The following is a 17,017-nucleotide window of genomic DNA, read 5'->3' as shown; positions in this document are numbered from 1 at the left end:
AAAAAAAAAAAAAAAAAAAAAAAAGAACTTTAATAAATAAATAAAAATAAAATCTTTAAAAAAAAAAGAAAGTACGAAAGAAAAAGAAAATGGGATTCCTGCCCTTCTGAGAGGGTCCAATCCCACCTATAGCAGCAAAGACTGGGCACACAGGAAGGGGTGCTACTCTCTGCCCCATGCTCTGCATTCGGCAGACAAAAATGACTCCTTAAGTGAATCAGCACACATGAGAATAAAAACAAGTAAAGAGAGGGGCGCCTGGCTGGCTCAGTTGGTGGAGTGTGTGACCCTCGATCTTGGGGTCTGTGTTCAAGCCCCGTGTTGGGTGTAGAGATTCCTTGAAAATAAAATAATAAAAAAAGAAAAGAAAACAAGTGAAGATTATTCCTCTCAAGTCTACAGCAAGATGCCTCCTGGACTAGGACTCTAAGACCACACTTCTGGCTCCCAGGAGCCACTGAGTGGACAGAGGGGTCAGGGAAGATAAGCCTTACTCTTCAGTGATCTCCTCAGGCAACACCTCCCCTCGAAAGTGGGCCTTGAAGAGCTCCTGCAGGCAGGAAGCAAGCACAGACAGCTGCTCCGAGTCGAAGTCTTCCTGGGTGGTGAGACAACCAACAGGGTATCACCACATGACCCCACCCTTACCAGTCCCAGGACCCAGAGCCCCTGAACTCCATCTGCTTCCACCTCGAGGATTAACCAGAGGTGAGCAGCTGGGGCATGGGAAGGAGTCAGGTGCCTGGGTGGGGGAGTCCTGCACTGGGTGGGATCTTCTCACCTCCAGGACCTGGTCCACGATTTCCTGCATGACCTCACACTGGGCCTCGGTGTCACTGTAGTGCAGAATTGAGAGGAAATCTCAGGGACGTAAATGACAGCAGAGGGCAGGGCAAACCCAGCAAAGCACATTCACGCACAGATAAAATAAAGGACCTCTGTGGGAATCCTGGCTTGGGTTGGGAGGCTTTAAGGCAGAATTTGCTACTCTCTGGGCAGAGGCCCTAAGAGAAGGGAAATCCCCATCCTCCTGCTTTGGTTCTCAGAGACTCATGTCCTCAGAATGTACAGAGTGAGAACCACGTGCTGAGGACCGAGGCTGCCCTTTGCCCCGCCTGAACGCCCCCCAAACTGCAGAAGGCACGTCACAGGCCTCTGCTCCCTCTCCGTACTCCCAGCACCCCCAGGTAGCAGAAGCAAGCCTGGGGCTGAGCCTCCCACAGTGAGGACTGAAACGGCGCGCACCTCCCCTTCTGTAGCTGGAGCACTTTGTCCCGCAGGGACTCGTCCAGTTGGTCAAGATAAGGGGTGATGTCCACTGGCTCCTCCACCACGGTCTCCTTGATAGGGTGGAAGCGGAACTCTCTCTTCTTCCCTGAAGAGGGTGTTGAGGGAAGTGGTCACCTGCCCAGGCCCCAGCAGCAGGGACAGCCCCACGCGCCAGTGCGCAAACACCGTGCATGTGGGCACACCCAGCCTGCAGAGCACACAACGGTGGGGGGCCCTCCTCCTTCTCTCTCCACTGCTTTGGGGCCGAGGGCAGGGCTCTGCACCCAGGAGTCCCATCCAGAAATCCTACTAACGGAACTAACTCAGGGGGCCCAGGCGACAGAGAAGCCACAGAGAGCTGCTCCCGCCACCTGGTCCTCTTAGGGCTGATGTCATCCAGAGCCCCTTTGCTGCTGGGCCCACCTCTGCTGCTGAGGTCCTCCTCATCGTCACTGAAGGCTGCCTCTGCGTTGTCATAGCAACCCTCATCCTTGTCGGACATATGGTTGTCCATCTCCACGGAAACCGGCTCCTCAAGTTTGACTTGGGAGGAAAGAGACAAGGCATTTGATGGCCTCCTGTGACCTAAGACGCATAACTCTCTAGGCTGGAGGCAGGTGGACTACAGACCCTGGAAGGACAGATATCTTGTCCTCACATCACCTCACAGAATGGTACGGGAAATGCCTCCTGTGCTTAGCTCGCACCGGCAAGTAGGTAAGACCAAGGACAGCCCCAAGTGCTCTTCACTTCAAAACCAAGTTGGGAAGTTCTGCTTGGTTTAACCCTTACCCCAAAACAAAAAAGTGTGCGTGTGTGTGTGTGTGTGTGTGTGTGTGCGTGTGTGTGTAACTGGGAGAAAGACCTGAGACCTAACATGACCACCTCTCGTGAGGGCTTGGGGCCTGGGGATGGGAAGAAAGAGGAGTTGAATGAAGTTACAGTGAGGCAGACACACGTCCCATGAAAGCCTTCCCTATGGCAGGGAGGCTCCTGAGGGAAGACGCAGGAGCTGAGGAGGAAGAGACGTCAGTAGAAGTCAGGTGAGAAGAGAGGGAGAGGGAGAACCAAGGAAGACAACACAAAAACTCATTAAAGAGAAGGTGAGGAACAACAACCTGAAATGGACAGTCACAGAGGTAGAACAGCCCCAGGATGACATACGTGGTATCTCCATCGCTCTTCTCAAGCAGGTGACAGAACGGGAGGGCCCGTACCTTCTACCGGCGGGCTGGGCGAACTACAGAACTCAGGAAACTTCTCCCTCAGCATTGCCCGAAGCTCCTTATCCAATTTAGGGTTGTCAAACAGGGGAGCCAAATGCCTGGGGGGAACGTGAATGAAGGTCAACATCAGAGCTCCTCACTTCAGCTGGAGAGACAGTCCACCCCCAACCAGTAGAGCTGGGCCATACTCAGATCCTTGGAATATGATGGCAAGACAGAAATTTCTCTGAGCATCAAGAGGACATATTCTTAGCAGTCTGAGGCAGAGCCAGTACTTTCTGTACCAGTCAAGAAAAAAGGGTCAGCAGTGGTAGGACAGTATCAGAATGTGCCCGACCTAGTGACACATGAGAAAACAGTGCCTCCCCCCTGCTTATAGACACATAAAGTTCTTACGCCAAGACCCGTTTCTCCACAATGTGGTTGAGGGAGGAGAACACACCCTGTCGCACATGGCCCTCCAATGGTGGGTAGAAGTTGGGAATGATCTGGAAAGGAAGAAAGGAAGCAAAGAATGGCACACAGCACAAAGTGTTCTGCTGAACCAGCGCTAAGAAGCTGCTTCAGTTTTGATCAGGAGACACTAGGGAGTATGGGTGCAGAAACTTCTGGAATGTTCCTCACCATTCCAGGTTGCTAAAATGGTTAATTCTTCCTAGACCTGGCTACTCCTCAGACCAGATTCTACCTTAAGCCATGATTCCTGAAGTCAAGAAAGACATGCAAAGATTCCACAGGAGATGGCAGGAATTGGAAGGGGAGCATTCCTTAACCTGGGGGGTAGGACGTACGACCACAGCAGCCCCCACAATGAAGGGCACTGGGAAGAGCTACCTACAGGCCTGTAAGGTAGAGGGGACACACACTTACGCGGCACATGAAGTCCAGGAGTGTGGCAGTGATGGCTGGGTGTGGCTTCATGGAGTGGTGCATGACCAGGATGGCCGGTTCTGGGGACAGCGGAATGAAAGGGCCCCCACATCAGATAGTCTGTTCCCAGCTCCATGGAACAAGGCATCACTGCTTATGAATGGTTCAGAAGAAAGCTGTATCCCTACCTCTTATACCCCCATTCCCACTGAGCAGACAACCCTGAAACAGTGCTGAGCCCTCATCTCCCTTGTCCCCAGCATGAAGCTTGGAGGACAGAGAGGACAGGAGAGGAAAAGCAAGGCGTGGTACAGTCCTGTGCCCAGGCGCCCCCCACCGGAAGCCAAAGCAGAAGGTCTAGGGCAGAAGTGGGGGAATGGGGGGACACCTGGGTGGCTCAGTGGGTTAAGCCTCCACCTTTGGCTCAGGTCATGATCTCAGGGTCCTGGGATCGAGCCCCGCATCGGGCTCTCTGCTCAGTGGGGAGCCTGCTTCCTCCTCTCTCTCTGCCTGCCTCTCTGCCTACTTGTGATCTCTGTCAAATAAATAAATAAAATCTTAAAAAAAAAAAAAAGAAAAGTGGGGGAGTGAACATTTGGCCTCACGAAAGGAATCTTCCTTCTCCATCAAGGGAGCACTGGTGAGTGACAGTGGAGCTGCCCTCGCATAAGCTGCCTCCCCCCACGCTGCCCTGAGATTTTTGACTACTGTCACCAAGGCTAGGCGGGGACTCAGAAGGTGGTCCTGGTCACGTACCTATGTTCATAATGCTGTCCTTGTCTGGGCTGAAGAACAGCCAGTCGTAGAACAAAGCCAGCTTGGCATTGGAGGCAGCGACATTTGACTGAAAGAGAAGTAAGAAGGGATGGCTAATTTCATCCACCAGCTCCCTTCAGAAGCTCAAGGCAGACTCCAGGGCCCCCACAACTGCCCATCTATGAGATAAACTCACTTCCTAGTGAGACAGGTGAACTCCCCAGGGGTGCGGGGCACACGAGTCTGTGAGTGGCCATGTTCTCACTGAGCAAGGGGCCAGGGATTGACCTGGGTTCCCACACATCCAGAAGAACACATCCCTGATCCTAGAAAAGGAGCCAGGGACCTGGCTGACACTCACTCAGACCAGGCCCTGGCCTGTCCTTGCTGGGCTCCCCTGCTCATTCCTGACTGAAAGACGCCCCAGAAACAGCCTATTTTTGTGTCTGAATCAGCACATTCCAAGGACCCAGTCAGACAGGGGAGGTCAAAAGGCAACTAGGAGCCAGAGAGCAGACAAAGTGGAGTTTCCTACCAAGGAACAGGGAGAAAAATGCTGGGAAAGATGTGGCTGAGCCATGGAGTCCCTACGTCTGCATTTAGTATCCAAAGCTGATGCCTAAAGGCTGCCCAGTGAGGGTCTAAGGAACACAAGCCCTGAATCTGAGGAAGGAGCCATTCCGAGCAATAACCATATATGGCTCCGAAAACTAAAAGGAAAGATGGGAGGCCTGAGAAATCTGGGCTTGAGGACCGGCAGTAAAGGTAGAGACGGACCCTTCTAACCCCAGCCCCAGATGGGGACTAAGAGGGTGGTCAGCTCTGAGAGACTCGGACGGAGGGGGTACGAGGGCAGAGATGGTGAGCAGGAAGAAAGTGAAGGCAGGGCCCGTGGGGTCAGGAGGCCCAGCGAGTCGGGAAGAAACATGGCAATAGGGGGAACTCAAGGAAGAGGACCCTTCACCACCCGAGAGCCTCCGCCACACAGCCCAGCCCCTCACCGTGCACGTTGTCAGCAGCCAGCCAATGATGGCCCATCGGGGCAAGATATCCGAACTCAGCACTTCGTTGGACGGGTGGACGACCCCACAGATGTAGCGAATGAGGTCACATCGCAGAGACTGACTGTCTGGGGTCGACAGGTACTGGCGCTGGAACCAATCCTGGTAACGCTTCTGTTGACCGAACCGCACCTGGAGGAGGGGGCACTGGAGAGAAACTGGGAAGGCAGGCCAGGTCTCTGGGCGGGGATGAGCACCGGTCAACACCGGGCTTGACCCAGACCTCAGTCTCTTCCCTCCCACTAACTCACTTCTTCTCGGGCTCTCCTCTGGGGAGACGTCCTGACTGAGTCTCCCTTGGCTGAGAGGCGCGCCGAGACCCCTCCTCACTCACCTCTTACCAGCTGCCCTCATTCCCACCACCCGCCTGATGTGCTAAGCGCTTCCCCCGAGCTGCAGCCCATTCCTGGCTCCCTTCTCCGGTTCTGGTCACCAAAGCTCCAGTCCTAAGCAACATCTTTTCTCATCCAACAGGGAGTGTTCCTTGACGGCGAGAGCAGAGCCCGTTTGCCCCAGGACACTGACAGCGCTTCTGTCTCAGCGACCCACGGTGCAGACCCTCCAAACCTTTCTGCAGCAACTCCTTGCCCCGATCTCACTCTAAAACGGTGCGACAGCAACACTAAGTAAGAGGAAATCTGGTTTTCTCCCCTTCTATTCCCCAAGTTCAACCAAAACAGAGAGCAGAAGGAATAAAAAGGAAGATACAGGGGCGCCTGGGTGGCTCAGTCGGTTAAGCACCTGCCTTCGGCTCAGGTCATGATCTGGGAGCCCCAGGATCGAGCCCCAAATCAGGCACCTGCTCAGCGGGGAGTCTGCTTCTCCCTCTCCTTCTGCCCCTCAAACTCTGATCAGGCTCTCTCTCACGAGTGAATGCTCTCTCTAAATAAATGCAGTATAAAAAGAAAAGAAAGATACGTCCAGATCAACATTGTCTAGTAGAACTTTCTGCAACGATGGTGCCTCCTGAGCACTTAAAACATAGCTCATGCAGCTGAGATACTGAATTTTTAATGCTACCGAGCTTTAGTGACTTTAGTTATTTAAAAAAATTCTTTTTACGATCTTATTGATTTGTGGGCGCCTGGGTGGCTTAGTGGGTTAAAGCCTCTGCCTTCAGCTCAGGTCATGATCTCAGGGTCCCTGGATCGAGCCCCACATCAGGCTGTCTGCTCAGCAGGGAGCCTGCTTCCCCCTCTCTCTGCCTGCCTCTCCGTCTACTTGTGAGCTCTCTGTCAAATGAATAAATAAAATCTTAGAAAAAAAAAAAAGATTTTATTGATTTGTTAGAGAGTGAGCGCGTGGGCACAAGCACAGGGAGGTGCGGGCAGAGGGAGGAGCAGGCTCCCCAGTGAGCAGGGAGCCCGACATGTAGCTCATGGGATCATGACCTGAGCCAAGGCAGAGACTTCACTGACTGAGCCACCCAGGAGCCCCCCATCCCAAATTTTTTTTTTAAAAGATTTTATTTATTTATTTGACAGACAGAGATCACAAGTAGGCAGAGAGGCAGGCAGAGAGAGAGAGGAGGAAACAGGCTCCCTGCCGAGCATAGAGCCTGATGTGGGGCTTGATCCCAGGACCCTGAGATCATGACCTGAGCCAAGGCAGAGGCTTAACCCACTGAGCCACCCAGGTGCTTCCCCCCCTTTTTTTTTTTTTTTAAGATTTTGCTAAATCATCTCTACATCGAAAGTGGGGCTTCAACTCATGACCCCGAGATCAAGAGCCCCACGCTCCACCAACAGAGCTTGAACTACTTTCAATCACAACCCCTGGCTAGCGACTACCACCCGGGAGAGTGCCGATCTGGACGGCTCTCCTGGATGACTCGGGAGAACAAAAGTGGTCTAGGCCAGTGGCTTCCCAACCCCAGACTGGCAGTAGAGCTGCCGTTGCCTGGAAACTCTGTTAAAAACACAGATTCCTCAAGCAGATTCTCTGGGAGACTAGGATCTGGGAAGATGTATTTTTAACACACTGCTCAAGCAATTCTGCCGTAACAGCCACGTTTGGAAACCAGCAGGCCAGAGTTCAAGGGCAGCCAGAGGAACAGGGGCCTTCCCAGAACAAACACTCTACTCTTCTAGAGCATGTTCCACACTTGTAAATTCCATAATTTGTGTACGATTATTGGTTTAATGACAGTTTTAGACACACTGGAAGCTTCACAAGCGCTTGAGCTAGATGCACGTCTTTTACTCAACCCTGTATTCCCAGACTGCAGCATCCTGCCCGGTGCCAGGCAGACTGGGTCCCCACCTGACCACTCTGCTGGTCTGCACTTGGAGGAAAGGCATCTACAGGCTGCAGGAAGAAGCCCAGCCGAGCTGCAGCTTCTGTTCTGCTGCAAAAGCTTAGCTTACCCGGGAGGTCATGAAGAGGAGCTTAGTTTCCATGTCTGGGGTTAGTCGACATGCTAGGAATTTTCTGGATGTTCTTGACTGAAGAAGTTGCAGGATACCTGAACCAAGTGTGTAAGGGAAGAGAAAGAGGGAAGCCTGAGGACTAGAAGGAAAGAAGGCAGGTGGGGAACCTGGGCCAAGTTCTGATGGCCAGTGGTCTTGCTCTTGGGGAAATTCGACAACAAGACCAAGAGAGGTCAAGCACAGATGCGAGTCGGGGGTTCTATCCAGCATCTGCCAACCCCCATCCCCAGGACCCAGGTATATTACTTCTCTTCTGCTTCTGGCCATCTGGAGCCCCCTACTCACAGTATTCCAGTTGGCACCATGTAGGAAAGTTAGGGGGAAAACAGGGGAAACCCTAGCCTCCCTTCCTGCTCCTGATGGTCCCATCCCTGGGTCCTGGGATCAATGTGGTGTTGTGGTATAAGGCACGGGCTCTGGAGTCAGACAGACCTGGATCCAAATCCTGCCTCTGACACTCACTAGCTGTGTGGCCTTGGGCAAATTACTTAATCTCCTTGAACCTCATTTTCTTTATCTGTGAATACGGAAAGTAAAATACCCATTTTACAGGGTTGTCCTGAGGATTGAAAGAGTTAACATGCATGTGTCTAGCACACAGTAAGCGCTTAAAACAACTCAACACATGTTCAATATGAGAGCAACACGACATAAGGGGGAACCAGGCCTGTCCTCTCCTTCCTGACACTCCAGGACCCAGAAAGCTGCTTCCATGCGCACACCCGTGTACAGGCACACACACGAATCTGCAGATACACACGTACAGGTGGGGTGGGGACCCCGAGAAGGGGAAAGAGCTGTCAGAAGGCCCTTGTCAGGGAGAGGCACACGGAGACTCCCTCCCCTGAAGAGAATTCTGGCTAAGTTGGATCCTCATAAGTCAGAGGCAAGACTGCTCCCTGGGAGAAGCATTCTCTCCCAAGGCTAATCCCAGCCCCTCTGCTGACTCAGTCTCACGAGCTGACCTCTGACTCCCCTGCTGGCCTCGGTGAGGCTAAGAAGTGGGTCATCACCTCCCAAGCTGAAGAGCTGCAGGGAGGTCCACAGCCCCGGCTCAGTTTTTCTTAGGAGCAACGGCAGCCGGGGTCTGCCAAGCAGGAGCTATCGGAGTCCCGTGAATTATGCTCCACTTGGCCATTGCCACATGCAGCTGTACCTGGCAGGGCCTGCCCTGTCCCAGGCTTTCTGTATTCGGCTGCCTAAGCCTCTCCTACCCTCTGGCCTCCACCCTCTGTGCTCATTCAGCACACATCCACTGACCTCCCAGCTCCCAAGGGCAGGGAGCCCGGCTTCGTACTTACCTGTGAACTGGGGACTTAAGGCCTGCGGGTTGTGGATAATATCTTTCCAAAGCAGCTCGAACTCTGGTATCCTAGCAACATTCTGAAGTAGTCTCACGAGGTCCCGGCCAATCATCAAACATTCCATGAACTTGATGGGGGGAGGAGGGACAGGAGAGAAGAAAAACACAGACTGTTTACCGGCTGCAGGGAGGACCAAGGAGCAGCTTGTTCTAGGGAAGGAAGGAAAGAGGGTCCCAGGAACAAGAGGGTTTCTTCTGGAACCAAAGGGGAAGAGCACTGGAGGCTGGGGACGGACCTCAGGAGGACAGGCTGTTGAGAATGACTGAAGCCTGCCAGCTTCCACACGAATCTATTCCCCTCCCCTCGCAGAAGGGCTAAGACCCAGATCGAGAGAGGCCATTCCAAAAGGACAGGACAGGCAAGCTGAGCCCCAGACACCTTTCCCCAACCACTCCCCAGTCCAATAGAACAATCTGTGATAATGGAAAAGATCTCCATTTCTATGCTGTCCAAAAGGATCACCATTAGCCACACGTGGCTAAGTCAACTAAGGAACTGAGTTTTTAAAATTTTGTTTAATTTTACTTAACTTTAATTTAAATGGCCACATATGGGGAGTGGCTACCAGAGTAGAGACCACAGCTCTGGGATCTCTCTCAGGAGATTTCACAGTGGACAGTGCCCACCTGACCACAGCCATCACGCAGGCAGGCAGGCGGGGAGGACGAGAGAACAGCGGCAGCTTCCGTCTGTGGTGTGCCAGAGCGTCTACGACACTGACCAGCAAAACCCCTAGGATGCCAGCCCAACAGGCAGCCCCTCTAGGAGGCCGGGCTACTCTGCCCGGATTCCCCACCTCCCCCCTTCCTCTGTCTCAGAATGATGACAAAGCACCAGGCCTTGAACCACCTCTCTCTCTGAAATGGCATCTCTTGGCCTACGTCACCTCCCAGAACTCACACAGGTGTCCCAGCCCAGTTTCCTCCTCACCCGTTCCCGCAGCAGTGACAGGCAGAAGTCCACCTCCTTCTGGCGCAGGGCCTGGAGCTGGGCGGTCCCGTGGTGGTCCACGATGAGGCGAAGGTACGTGTAAACAGCCATGGCGATGAGGATGCCGCTCTTCAGCACCCACTCCCTGCAGAATGGGGGGGCACCTGGCACTGGGGCTCTGCCCGGCCCGTTCCCGCTCCCTGTTCACTCCCATGTGTGGCTCCGGGGCCTCAGCGATGCCCGGTGATTAGCACTGGGAGGAGGCTCTTGGATTCCCTGAATGCCTGCTTACTACCTATCTTGGACCATCAACTGCCTATGGGAGTGACAATCTCCCACTGCTCCTTCAGGCTCCCAACAGAGACAAGCACCGGAGGAAAGCAACCTCTCTTTCCCACTGACCAACTGCTCAATGGTTCAGTGCTCAAGCACTGAGCGCCCATCACCGCCTAGCGCCGTGTGCAGGGCCGGGGCCGGAGAGCACACCGCAGCTTCCTCCAGCTCAGAGAGCAGGGGAGAGAGGGTCTAGAGGCATCCCTAAGTCAGCAGTTCTTACAGTGTGGCATGAGGACCGTCAGGGGGTAAGACCCTTTGAGGACCCTGGAGGTTTTAGGACACACCATGTCAGCCCTGCCATTGTGCCTATCGTCAGAGGCCCACCATGCTACACGCCTTTCCTTGGACCTCCCTCTGGCCACTGCTCCCACTCACAGACAATGAGGCACCTGCCCTAAACCACAGTCTGAAAAGAAAAACACGATTGTGGATGGCAAAGCCTACTTTCCCAGGAGTTTTAGAACTTCCATGGGGGAAAGAGGGTAGTGAAGGAACGGTGTATTCCCTGCTGCTGTGAACAGGGTGGGGGGGAGGGCGTGCTGGGTGGCCCAGCAGGCTAGGCACCTGCCTTTGGCTTAGGTCACTATCCTGGGATTCTGGGTTTGAGCCCCACATCCGCTGCCTGCTCAATGGGGAGACTGCTTCTCCCTCTGCTCTTGTGCCCTCTATCTCAAATAAATAAACAAGTAAAACCTTAAAAAAAATAGAAATAAAAATAAGGCTGAAGACAGTGAGGAGATGACAAAAACTCTCAATACTGCTTCAAGCACCAGAATGGGGAGGCGCGCCCCCAGGCAAGTAGCTGCGAGGCCTGGCACCCCTGCTGGGAAGCAAGGAGTCAAGGAGTTTAATTAATCCAACTGGGCAACATCCTGATTCCGGAAGAGTGCTCAAGCCACCTAATTCAAAGACTGGTCTTTTCCTTTCACAGAATGAACACAGTAGCCAAGGACACAGCAGGCCCTCCCCAACCCGCTCCCTATCAACGCCGAGGCCCTAGAAACGTGGGGGAGGGAAGGAGGGAGGCTGTACAGGAAGGCAGCCCCCAACATCTAGGGACTCACTTGCACCAAGGGACCTGAGTTTTTGGAGGGCAGGAGAAAAGGTAGGGCGGTTATCTAACACATGCATGGAGACCACGTTAACTGCCCAAATGAGGAAAATCAGTTTCTGTGAGCAGAGGTGATGAGTGTATCTGAATCCAGGGATGGGATCACGGAGAGAGAAAGAAAGTGAAACCATCGACCTGGACACTAGGAAGGCAGAGACCCCGCCGGACTCTGCTGCAATCTCCCAGGTTGGGCGGTGGCAGCGAGCTGTGCCTGGGACGCTAGGTGGCGCTGCAAGGCTCCTGACCTAGGCCTCAGCTAGGCCAGGGCCCAGGGCAAGTGTGAAGGAGGGAGGAGGTCTGTCCTGAACCACAGGACACACGGCCACTTGCAGCCCTTTCAGTCATCTGACTACGGTGGTGGCCTCGCAAAGAAACCGACTCAGAAGTCAAGCAACAGAGAGCGAGGCCACTGGACCAGATCTCTGGTTCTGTACTTCGACGGGAAAGGGAAAGAATTAGCCAGAATACCCACGCACCCCCTTATGCCTTCTACCACTGCAGCCTCCCAACCCAGTGTGCAGATTTGAGCTGTATTCCCAGGCCAGTTACCTCGGCCTCCCACCGCGGCCCCTGCCGCTTCAGCGAAGGGGTCTGGGGATTGGGTGGAGAGCCTCGAAAGGGAGAAAAGGGGTACCTGCCAGGCCGGGGCCACGGGCTGGTCCCACTCTGCTGAGGTCATTCTCCCCCACCTCCCCCCAAAGATAAACATTCCAAGGAGGTCTGGATCAAAAATAAACCCTTATCAGATGAAACCAGCTTTTCCCGGGCTCTGAAGTATTTCAGCAAAGCCCTTCTTTCCCACCCCTCATCCCTTTGGGCCAGATCAGGGCATCGATTCCTTCGGTTGCCTCTCCCTCCCCCACCTCACCCGTTCTAACCCCAGCTGTTCTCAGGCCACCTGTCAGTCCTTACACCCCGACACCCACACGTGCTCCTGTCGTGGCAGACCCTACCTCTGCTCCGTCAAGATATCCAGGACACTCTCTGCCAACCAGATATTTTTTGCAGTAACATCGCCACCTGATTTCAAAGGGGAAGAAAACAGAAGAAGAATGGCTCCGATTAGCGACTCAGCTAATCCCACACATTTCCTCACCCATCCTGTTTCTCCATCCCTGTTATCCTGTTACAGAGGTTCCAAGTGTTGGAAAAACTGCCTTCTGTTCAGTCAGGCTTTAGAGTTCCCCCTTTGCGTCCTCAGAGAAAGGAAGGGAAATTCTCGATATTTCCAGAAACCAGAGCTGCTACTTTTCCACAGACTGGGGGTTGGAGCAAGAATACCCTGACCCCGTGAAGAAGGCCTGGCTGGAAGAAAGGGTGACATCTCAGATAGGGCCTGTGGTGCAGGTGTCCAGTGACGGTGGCACTCTAGCACTGGAGTAACTCAAATCCCAAGTCAGGCTCATGACAGGCCCAGAGTTTCCTGCTTCCAGGTATCCTGGTCTTCGTGCTGGCGGTGGCACTCCGTGGGGCAGAAGGAACGTGTGGCAATGCCAGACCAGAGTATGAGGGTGAGAAGAGGACACCGAGGACCAGACTGGGGAGGAAATGCCAGGAGGGAAAAGAGCCAGAACAACACTACGCCTGCTCTCCAGCCCTCATTTAAAAAGTCAGTGTCCACACTGTCTGGAGGGTCATGCACATCAGAACAGGACCACCAGTGTCACAGGAATCCCGAAGAGGAAGCCGAGAACCAATGGGAACAGGGAGATGGCGAAGTAGAGCCAGTTTTAAACAGACACATGTGTTCTTGGGAGCAGAAGAGGTAGTACAGGCAGGCCTCTTGGATATCTGAGGCTCAGACAGATGTCGCTGATGCCAAGGAGTTAACAAAACCTAAATGTCAGGGTCTCTTCTGTGACACAGTCCCTCTCTCAAACCGGTTCCCATCAGATGTCATAAATATTTGGAAGCAAGTGTTCAAACCTGGGGTGGAGCCCAGGAAGATGTCGGGTTTCTGAAAGCATAATGTAATGGGAACAAATGATCTGCCCTCATTTCTCTTCCCATTCCTTCTGGATACTTCCAGATCCAACACGCCATGAAACCCCAGAGTGAGGACTGGTTAAAAGAGGCCAACTGTTCTATGTCAGGCCCTGTTTGGCAGAAACAGGAACAAGGCAGATGTACTGCCTCAAAAGACCCCATGTGAGTTTTTCATTTCTTTCTCTCAGAAGAGGCCTGTCCCAGAAGGAAAGAGTCGAGCAACAACCCAGGAATGGAGACGCCCAGGCACTTAATCCTTCTCCATTGCCCCCATGTAGCCTTCGGGCTCCTCTCCTTTCTTCTTCTTTTTATTTACTTATTTATTTATTTATTAATTAAAGATTTAATTTCTTTTTTTGACACAGAGAGAGAGAGAGAGAGTGAGCACAAGCAGGCAGAGAGGCAGGCAGAGGCAGAGAGAGAAGCAGGCTCTCCGCTGAGCAGGGAGCCCGAGGCAGGACTCGATCCCCGGACTCTGGGATCATGACCTGAGCCGAAGGCAGCCGCTTAACCCACTGAGCCACCCGGGCGCCCCATCCTCTCCTTTCTTCTTTATGCACTTGTCCCCAAACTCACCGGCAATCTGCTTCATGAACGTCATGCAGACGCCATCGGCCCCCAGGACGCCGCTCTTCACTAGTTCCCGTACCAACCACACCAACTGAAAGACAGAGGAAAAGGCAGGTGAAGAGAAGGATCTCTGAGTAAGGGGTGAACCGCATTACCGTTTAGGTGTACAAAGGCAGGGGTGTGTTACCCCCGATTCCTCCCTCCCTCCCCTGAAGGAGACAGAGCCCATGGTCTGGTGTGTCTCTGAGCTGGACGTCCCTTCTCCTGGCCTCACCTGAGTACGGCAGGTGTCCTGCAATTTCAGGTACTTCTCCATGAGTATCTGGTTGATCTTATTCAGGACAATATTCATGCCATCACGACTCACCAGAGCCAAGTCCCGGTAGCACTGTGAGAAGGAAGACTCGTGAGCAGCTGGCCAACTGAGGATAGGCTCCCCCTTCCTCTTAAATGCCACCCACGGGACTCAGATGACAATGAAAGACCTTCTACGGGGCTCCTCCATCCCAAACCCACCCCTGGCCCTGTCACACAGGGTGAAGAGAAGAAGTGGAGCTACTCTCTAAGAAGGCAGAAAAGCCTGCTAAGAAAGCCGCCTTGTTCCCCTACCTCCCTCCTGAAAAAGTGCTGCACTGTTTCATGTCACAAACGGAGAGGACCCAGGTGGAGCCCGTCTGCCTTCCACCTGTTGGGAAGGTCACTGCAGAATGGGTCTGGCTGACAGACCAGAAAGGACCCCAAAGAGGTTCTCAGACCTGTACTCACTCAGACAGATGAAGCAAAGAGCTAGGAGTATTAGGGAAGCGGACTGGGGACCAGGCCCCAGAAAGAAGGGGCAGGACAAAACTGAACCTCCTTAACTAAACATCATTCTTCTTTTCTCTGGGCTGCCCTTTGCTTCTGCCAGGCCCTGAAAAGGAAGGGGTCCTTAAGCACAACCAACCCTGGAAGAGGTGAGGGACGGCATGCCGACCTTCTTGGAGCGCTCCTGCTCCCCTTCCCCTAAGAGGGCTCTCACCCTGGCTCTCCAGAGACTAGACATCTGGAGGAATGTGTCCGGTGGCCTCACTGGCCTGCGGAGGTCCACGTTATCAGGGTCTCCGCTGGAAGGGGAAAAGCAGGTGGGTGTCGCCCCACAGCCTGGGAAAACCCAAGGCAGCAGCAATAGTGGCACCTGCGATAAGCCAACACGCCCTGGGGTCGCGCCAGCACACGTGGCTGCACTTGAACCCCACAACCACCCTCTGAAATAGGTACCAGGCACCGCTGCCTTTATTCCTACAGATGAAGAAACAGGGCTAAGAGGGTAAGTAACTCGGCCCAGGTCACTGAAGAGGTAGGAAGAACCAGAACCCAAGTCCAGGTGGTCCCATTCCAGACTCCCATGCTCCTGACACCTCCGCACCAGCACCACAAACAGCGGCAAGGAGAAGCGGCTCCCAGGGAGCGAGGGGGCGGTGCCAGGTGGCTTTGAGAGACCGTACTCCTGAGTGCCTTCCTCCTCTGTGTTCGAAGAAAAGTGCTCCTACTCTCTGGCCTGGGGGTGAGAAAGGGCTCCTGAGAGGTTAACTACTGTTACTTTCTCTTGCCTCTACTGCCCTAAGTCAAATGTGTGACCTGATAAAAACACAAACACTCAGAGATCCCTCACAGGCCATGAACTCTTCATACCCAGAGGAGGATTCGATTCTCCTCTGACTCCACCTGAGATCAAGAAGTACAAGCAAGGGAGTAAGAGATGCGTAAGGCCACCCAGGGAACCACTGCCGACAAGCCAGTCAATAAAACGGGGTTCAGCCCTGGAGCCTCCTCTGGAGGTCTGACTTACAGGACAGGCAGAGAAGGGGGTGCAGAGAAGAGGAGGGGACAGAGAAGAACAGGGGGCAGAGGCAGAGAAGGGGGGCAGAGAAGAGGAGGGGGGCAGAGGCAGAAGGAAAATCTATGTCAGGACAAAGACAGAGACCAGACTCACCAGAGAGGAGCCCTGTCTGTTCAATCAGAAGCAGAAATGCAGAATAGATCCCGGACAGGGAAAGAGGACAAGTCTCTCAGGAGACACGGGGGACAGACGAAGAGAGCAGAGATGGTCTGCCGAATCCCACAGGCCACGTGGGACCTTCTCGGCCACAGTGCTGCTAACACGCAGCTCAGCACCAGGGACCGCATCCTGATGCCTCCAGTTGCCTCCCCAACCTCTGTGCCAGTTTTCTGAGTGGCTTGAAAGAGAAGTAGGTGGGGAAAAAAGAAACCAAACCAAACAACTCAGTGGGGAACACGGAAGAGAAGCAGAGAGTCTCAAAAGAAAGGAAAGGTGGCTGGACGGCAGGGAGATAGTGCTTCTGCCCCAACCGCTGGCAGGCGCGATTCTCCAGCCTAGGCCCACGCAGCCTCCGACCTACCTTTGTGATCAACAACTCCCAAGGCTGGGTCCTTGACTCTTTGATGAAAAAGGACCTTCTCACTGATGCTCGACCTTGTCCTTTCCTCTAACTGCTAGAGCCTGGCTACTTGGCCTCCTACAGCCCCACGGCCCCCAAACGGCCTGCTCCCAGCTACTCAGCTCAGACATCAAACAGAAAACAAACTCAAAAACCGCAAGACAGCAGATGAAAGTTAAAAAGGTACAACTAGAACAAAACCCACCCCATGCACGTTCCACTCTCCCCCAAAACCCAGCCTGCTTTGTCCTTCACTGAGGGCTCGCATCCAACCCACCCCTGCGCCACCGCCAAGTCCTAGAGAGCTGGCCGCGGCGTCTGAACCTTCTCGCGGTGCAGGCGGAGGCTCTCCAGCTCCTGCTTCCCCAGAGCGGGTTGTAATGTGCTCAAGACTCGTCCCACTTCCACCAGTCCTCCTGGGCCGAGAAGACCGAGAGACCAGGTCTCTGCTCCGCCCTGAGGTTTCTGGTCTAGACACAGAGTCAACCCCAAACAAACTCTTAAACACTTCCCTTGTTTTAAGTCAAGCCAAAAACAATGCACCAGAATCCGTCTTTACCAGTAACTCCTACCTGAACCTTCTGCAAGACAGAAGGATTTCACAAGATAATCACCCTTTTACGGAGAAGGATCAAAGCACCTCATAGACAGGTCACTAATCCTTCCCATAC

General features: G+C 53.7%; 1 protein-coding gene across 1 annotated transcript in view; it reads right to left on the bottom strand.

The window, feature by feature from the left end:
* Positions 1 to 17,017, bottom strand: part of INTS3 (integrator complex subunit 3) — a 39,104-nt gene that overhangs the window by 8,643 nt on the left and 13,444 nt on the right. Inside the window, exons 4-18 of the mRNA XM_032845178.1 lie at positions 14,183 to 14,296; positions 13,915 to 13,999; positions 12,306 to 12,372; positions 9,906 to 10,050; positions 8,913 to 9,042; positions 7,549 to 7,646; positions 5,123 to 5,314; positions 4,122 to 4,209; positions 3,366 to 3,445; positions 2,892 to 2,983; positions 2,487 to 2,593; positions 1,693 to 1,812; positions 1,246 to 1,375; positions 782 to 836; positions 495 to 598 (exon numbers count right to left, since the gene is read on the bottom strand). Coding sequence (XP_032701069.1) covers positions 495 to 598; positions 782 to 836; positions 1,246 to 1,375; positions 1,693 to 1,812; positions 2,487 to 2,593; positions 2,892 to 2,983; positions 3,366 to 3,445; positions 4,122 to 4,209; positions 5,123 to 5,314; positions 7,549 to 7,646; positions 8,913 to 9,042; positions 9,906 to 10,050; positions 12,306 to 12,372; positions 13,915 to 13,999; positions 14,183 to 14,296 — 1,607 coding nt within the window. The remainder of the gene's footprint in view (positions 1 to 494; positions 599 to 781; positions 837 to 1,245; positions 1,376 to 1,692; positions 1,813 to 2,486; positions 2,594 to 2,891; positions 2,984 to 3,365; positions 3,446 to 4,121; positions 4,210 to 5,122; positions 5,315 to 7,548; positions 7,647 to 8,912; positions 9,043 to 9,905; positions 10,051 to 12,305; positions 12,373 to 13,914; positions 14,000 to 14,182; positions 14,297 to 17,017) is intronic.

The sequence above is a fragment of the Lontra canadensis genome, unplaced genomic scaffold, assembly GCF_010015895.1.
Source record: "Lontra canadensis isolate GAN:19392208 unplaced genomic scaffold, GSC_riverotter_1.0 scaffold160, whole genome shotgun sequence".
Taxonomy (NCBI): Eukaryota; Metazoa; Chordata; class Mammalia; order Carnivora; family Mustelidae; genus Lontra; species Lontra canadensis.
Note: the sequence above shows the minus strand (reverse complement) of the source record. Positions and strands in the feature narration are given on the sequence as shown.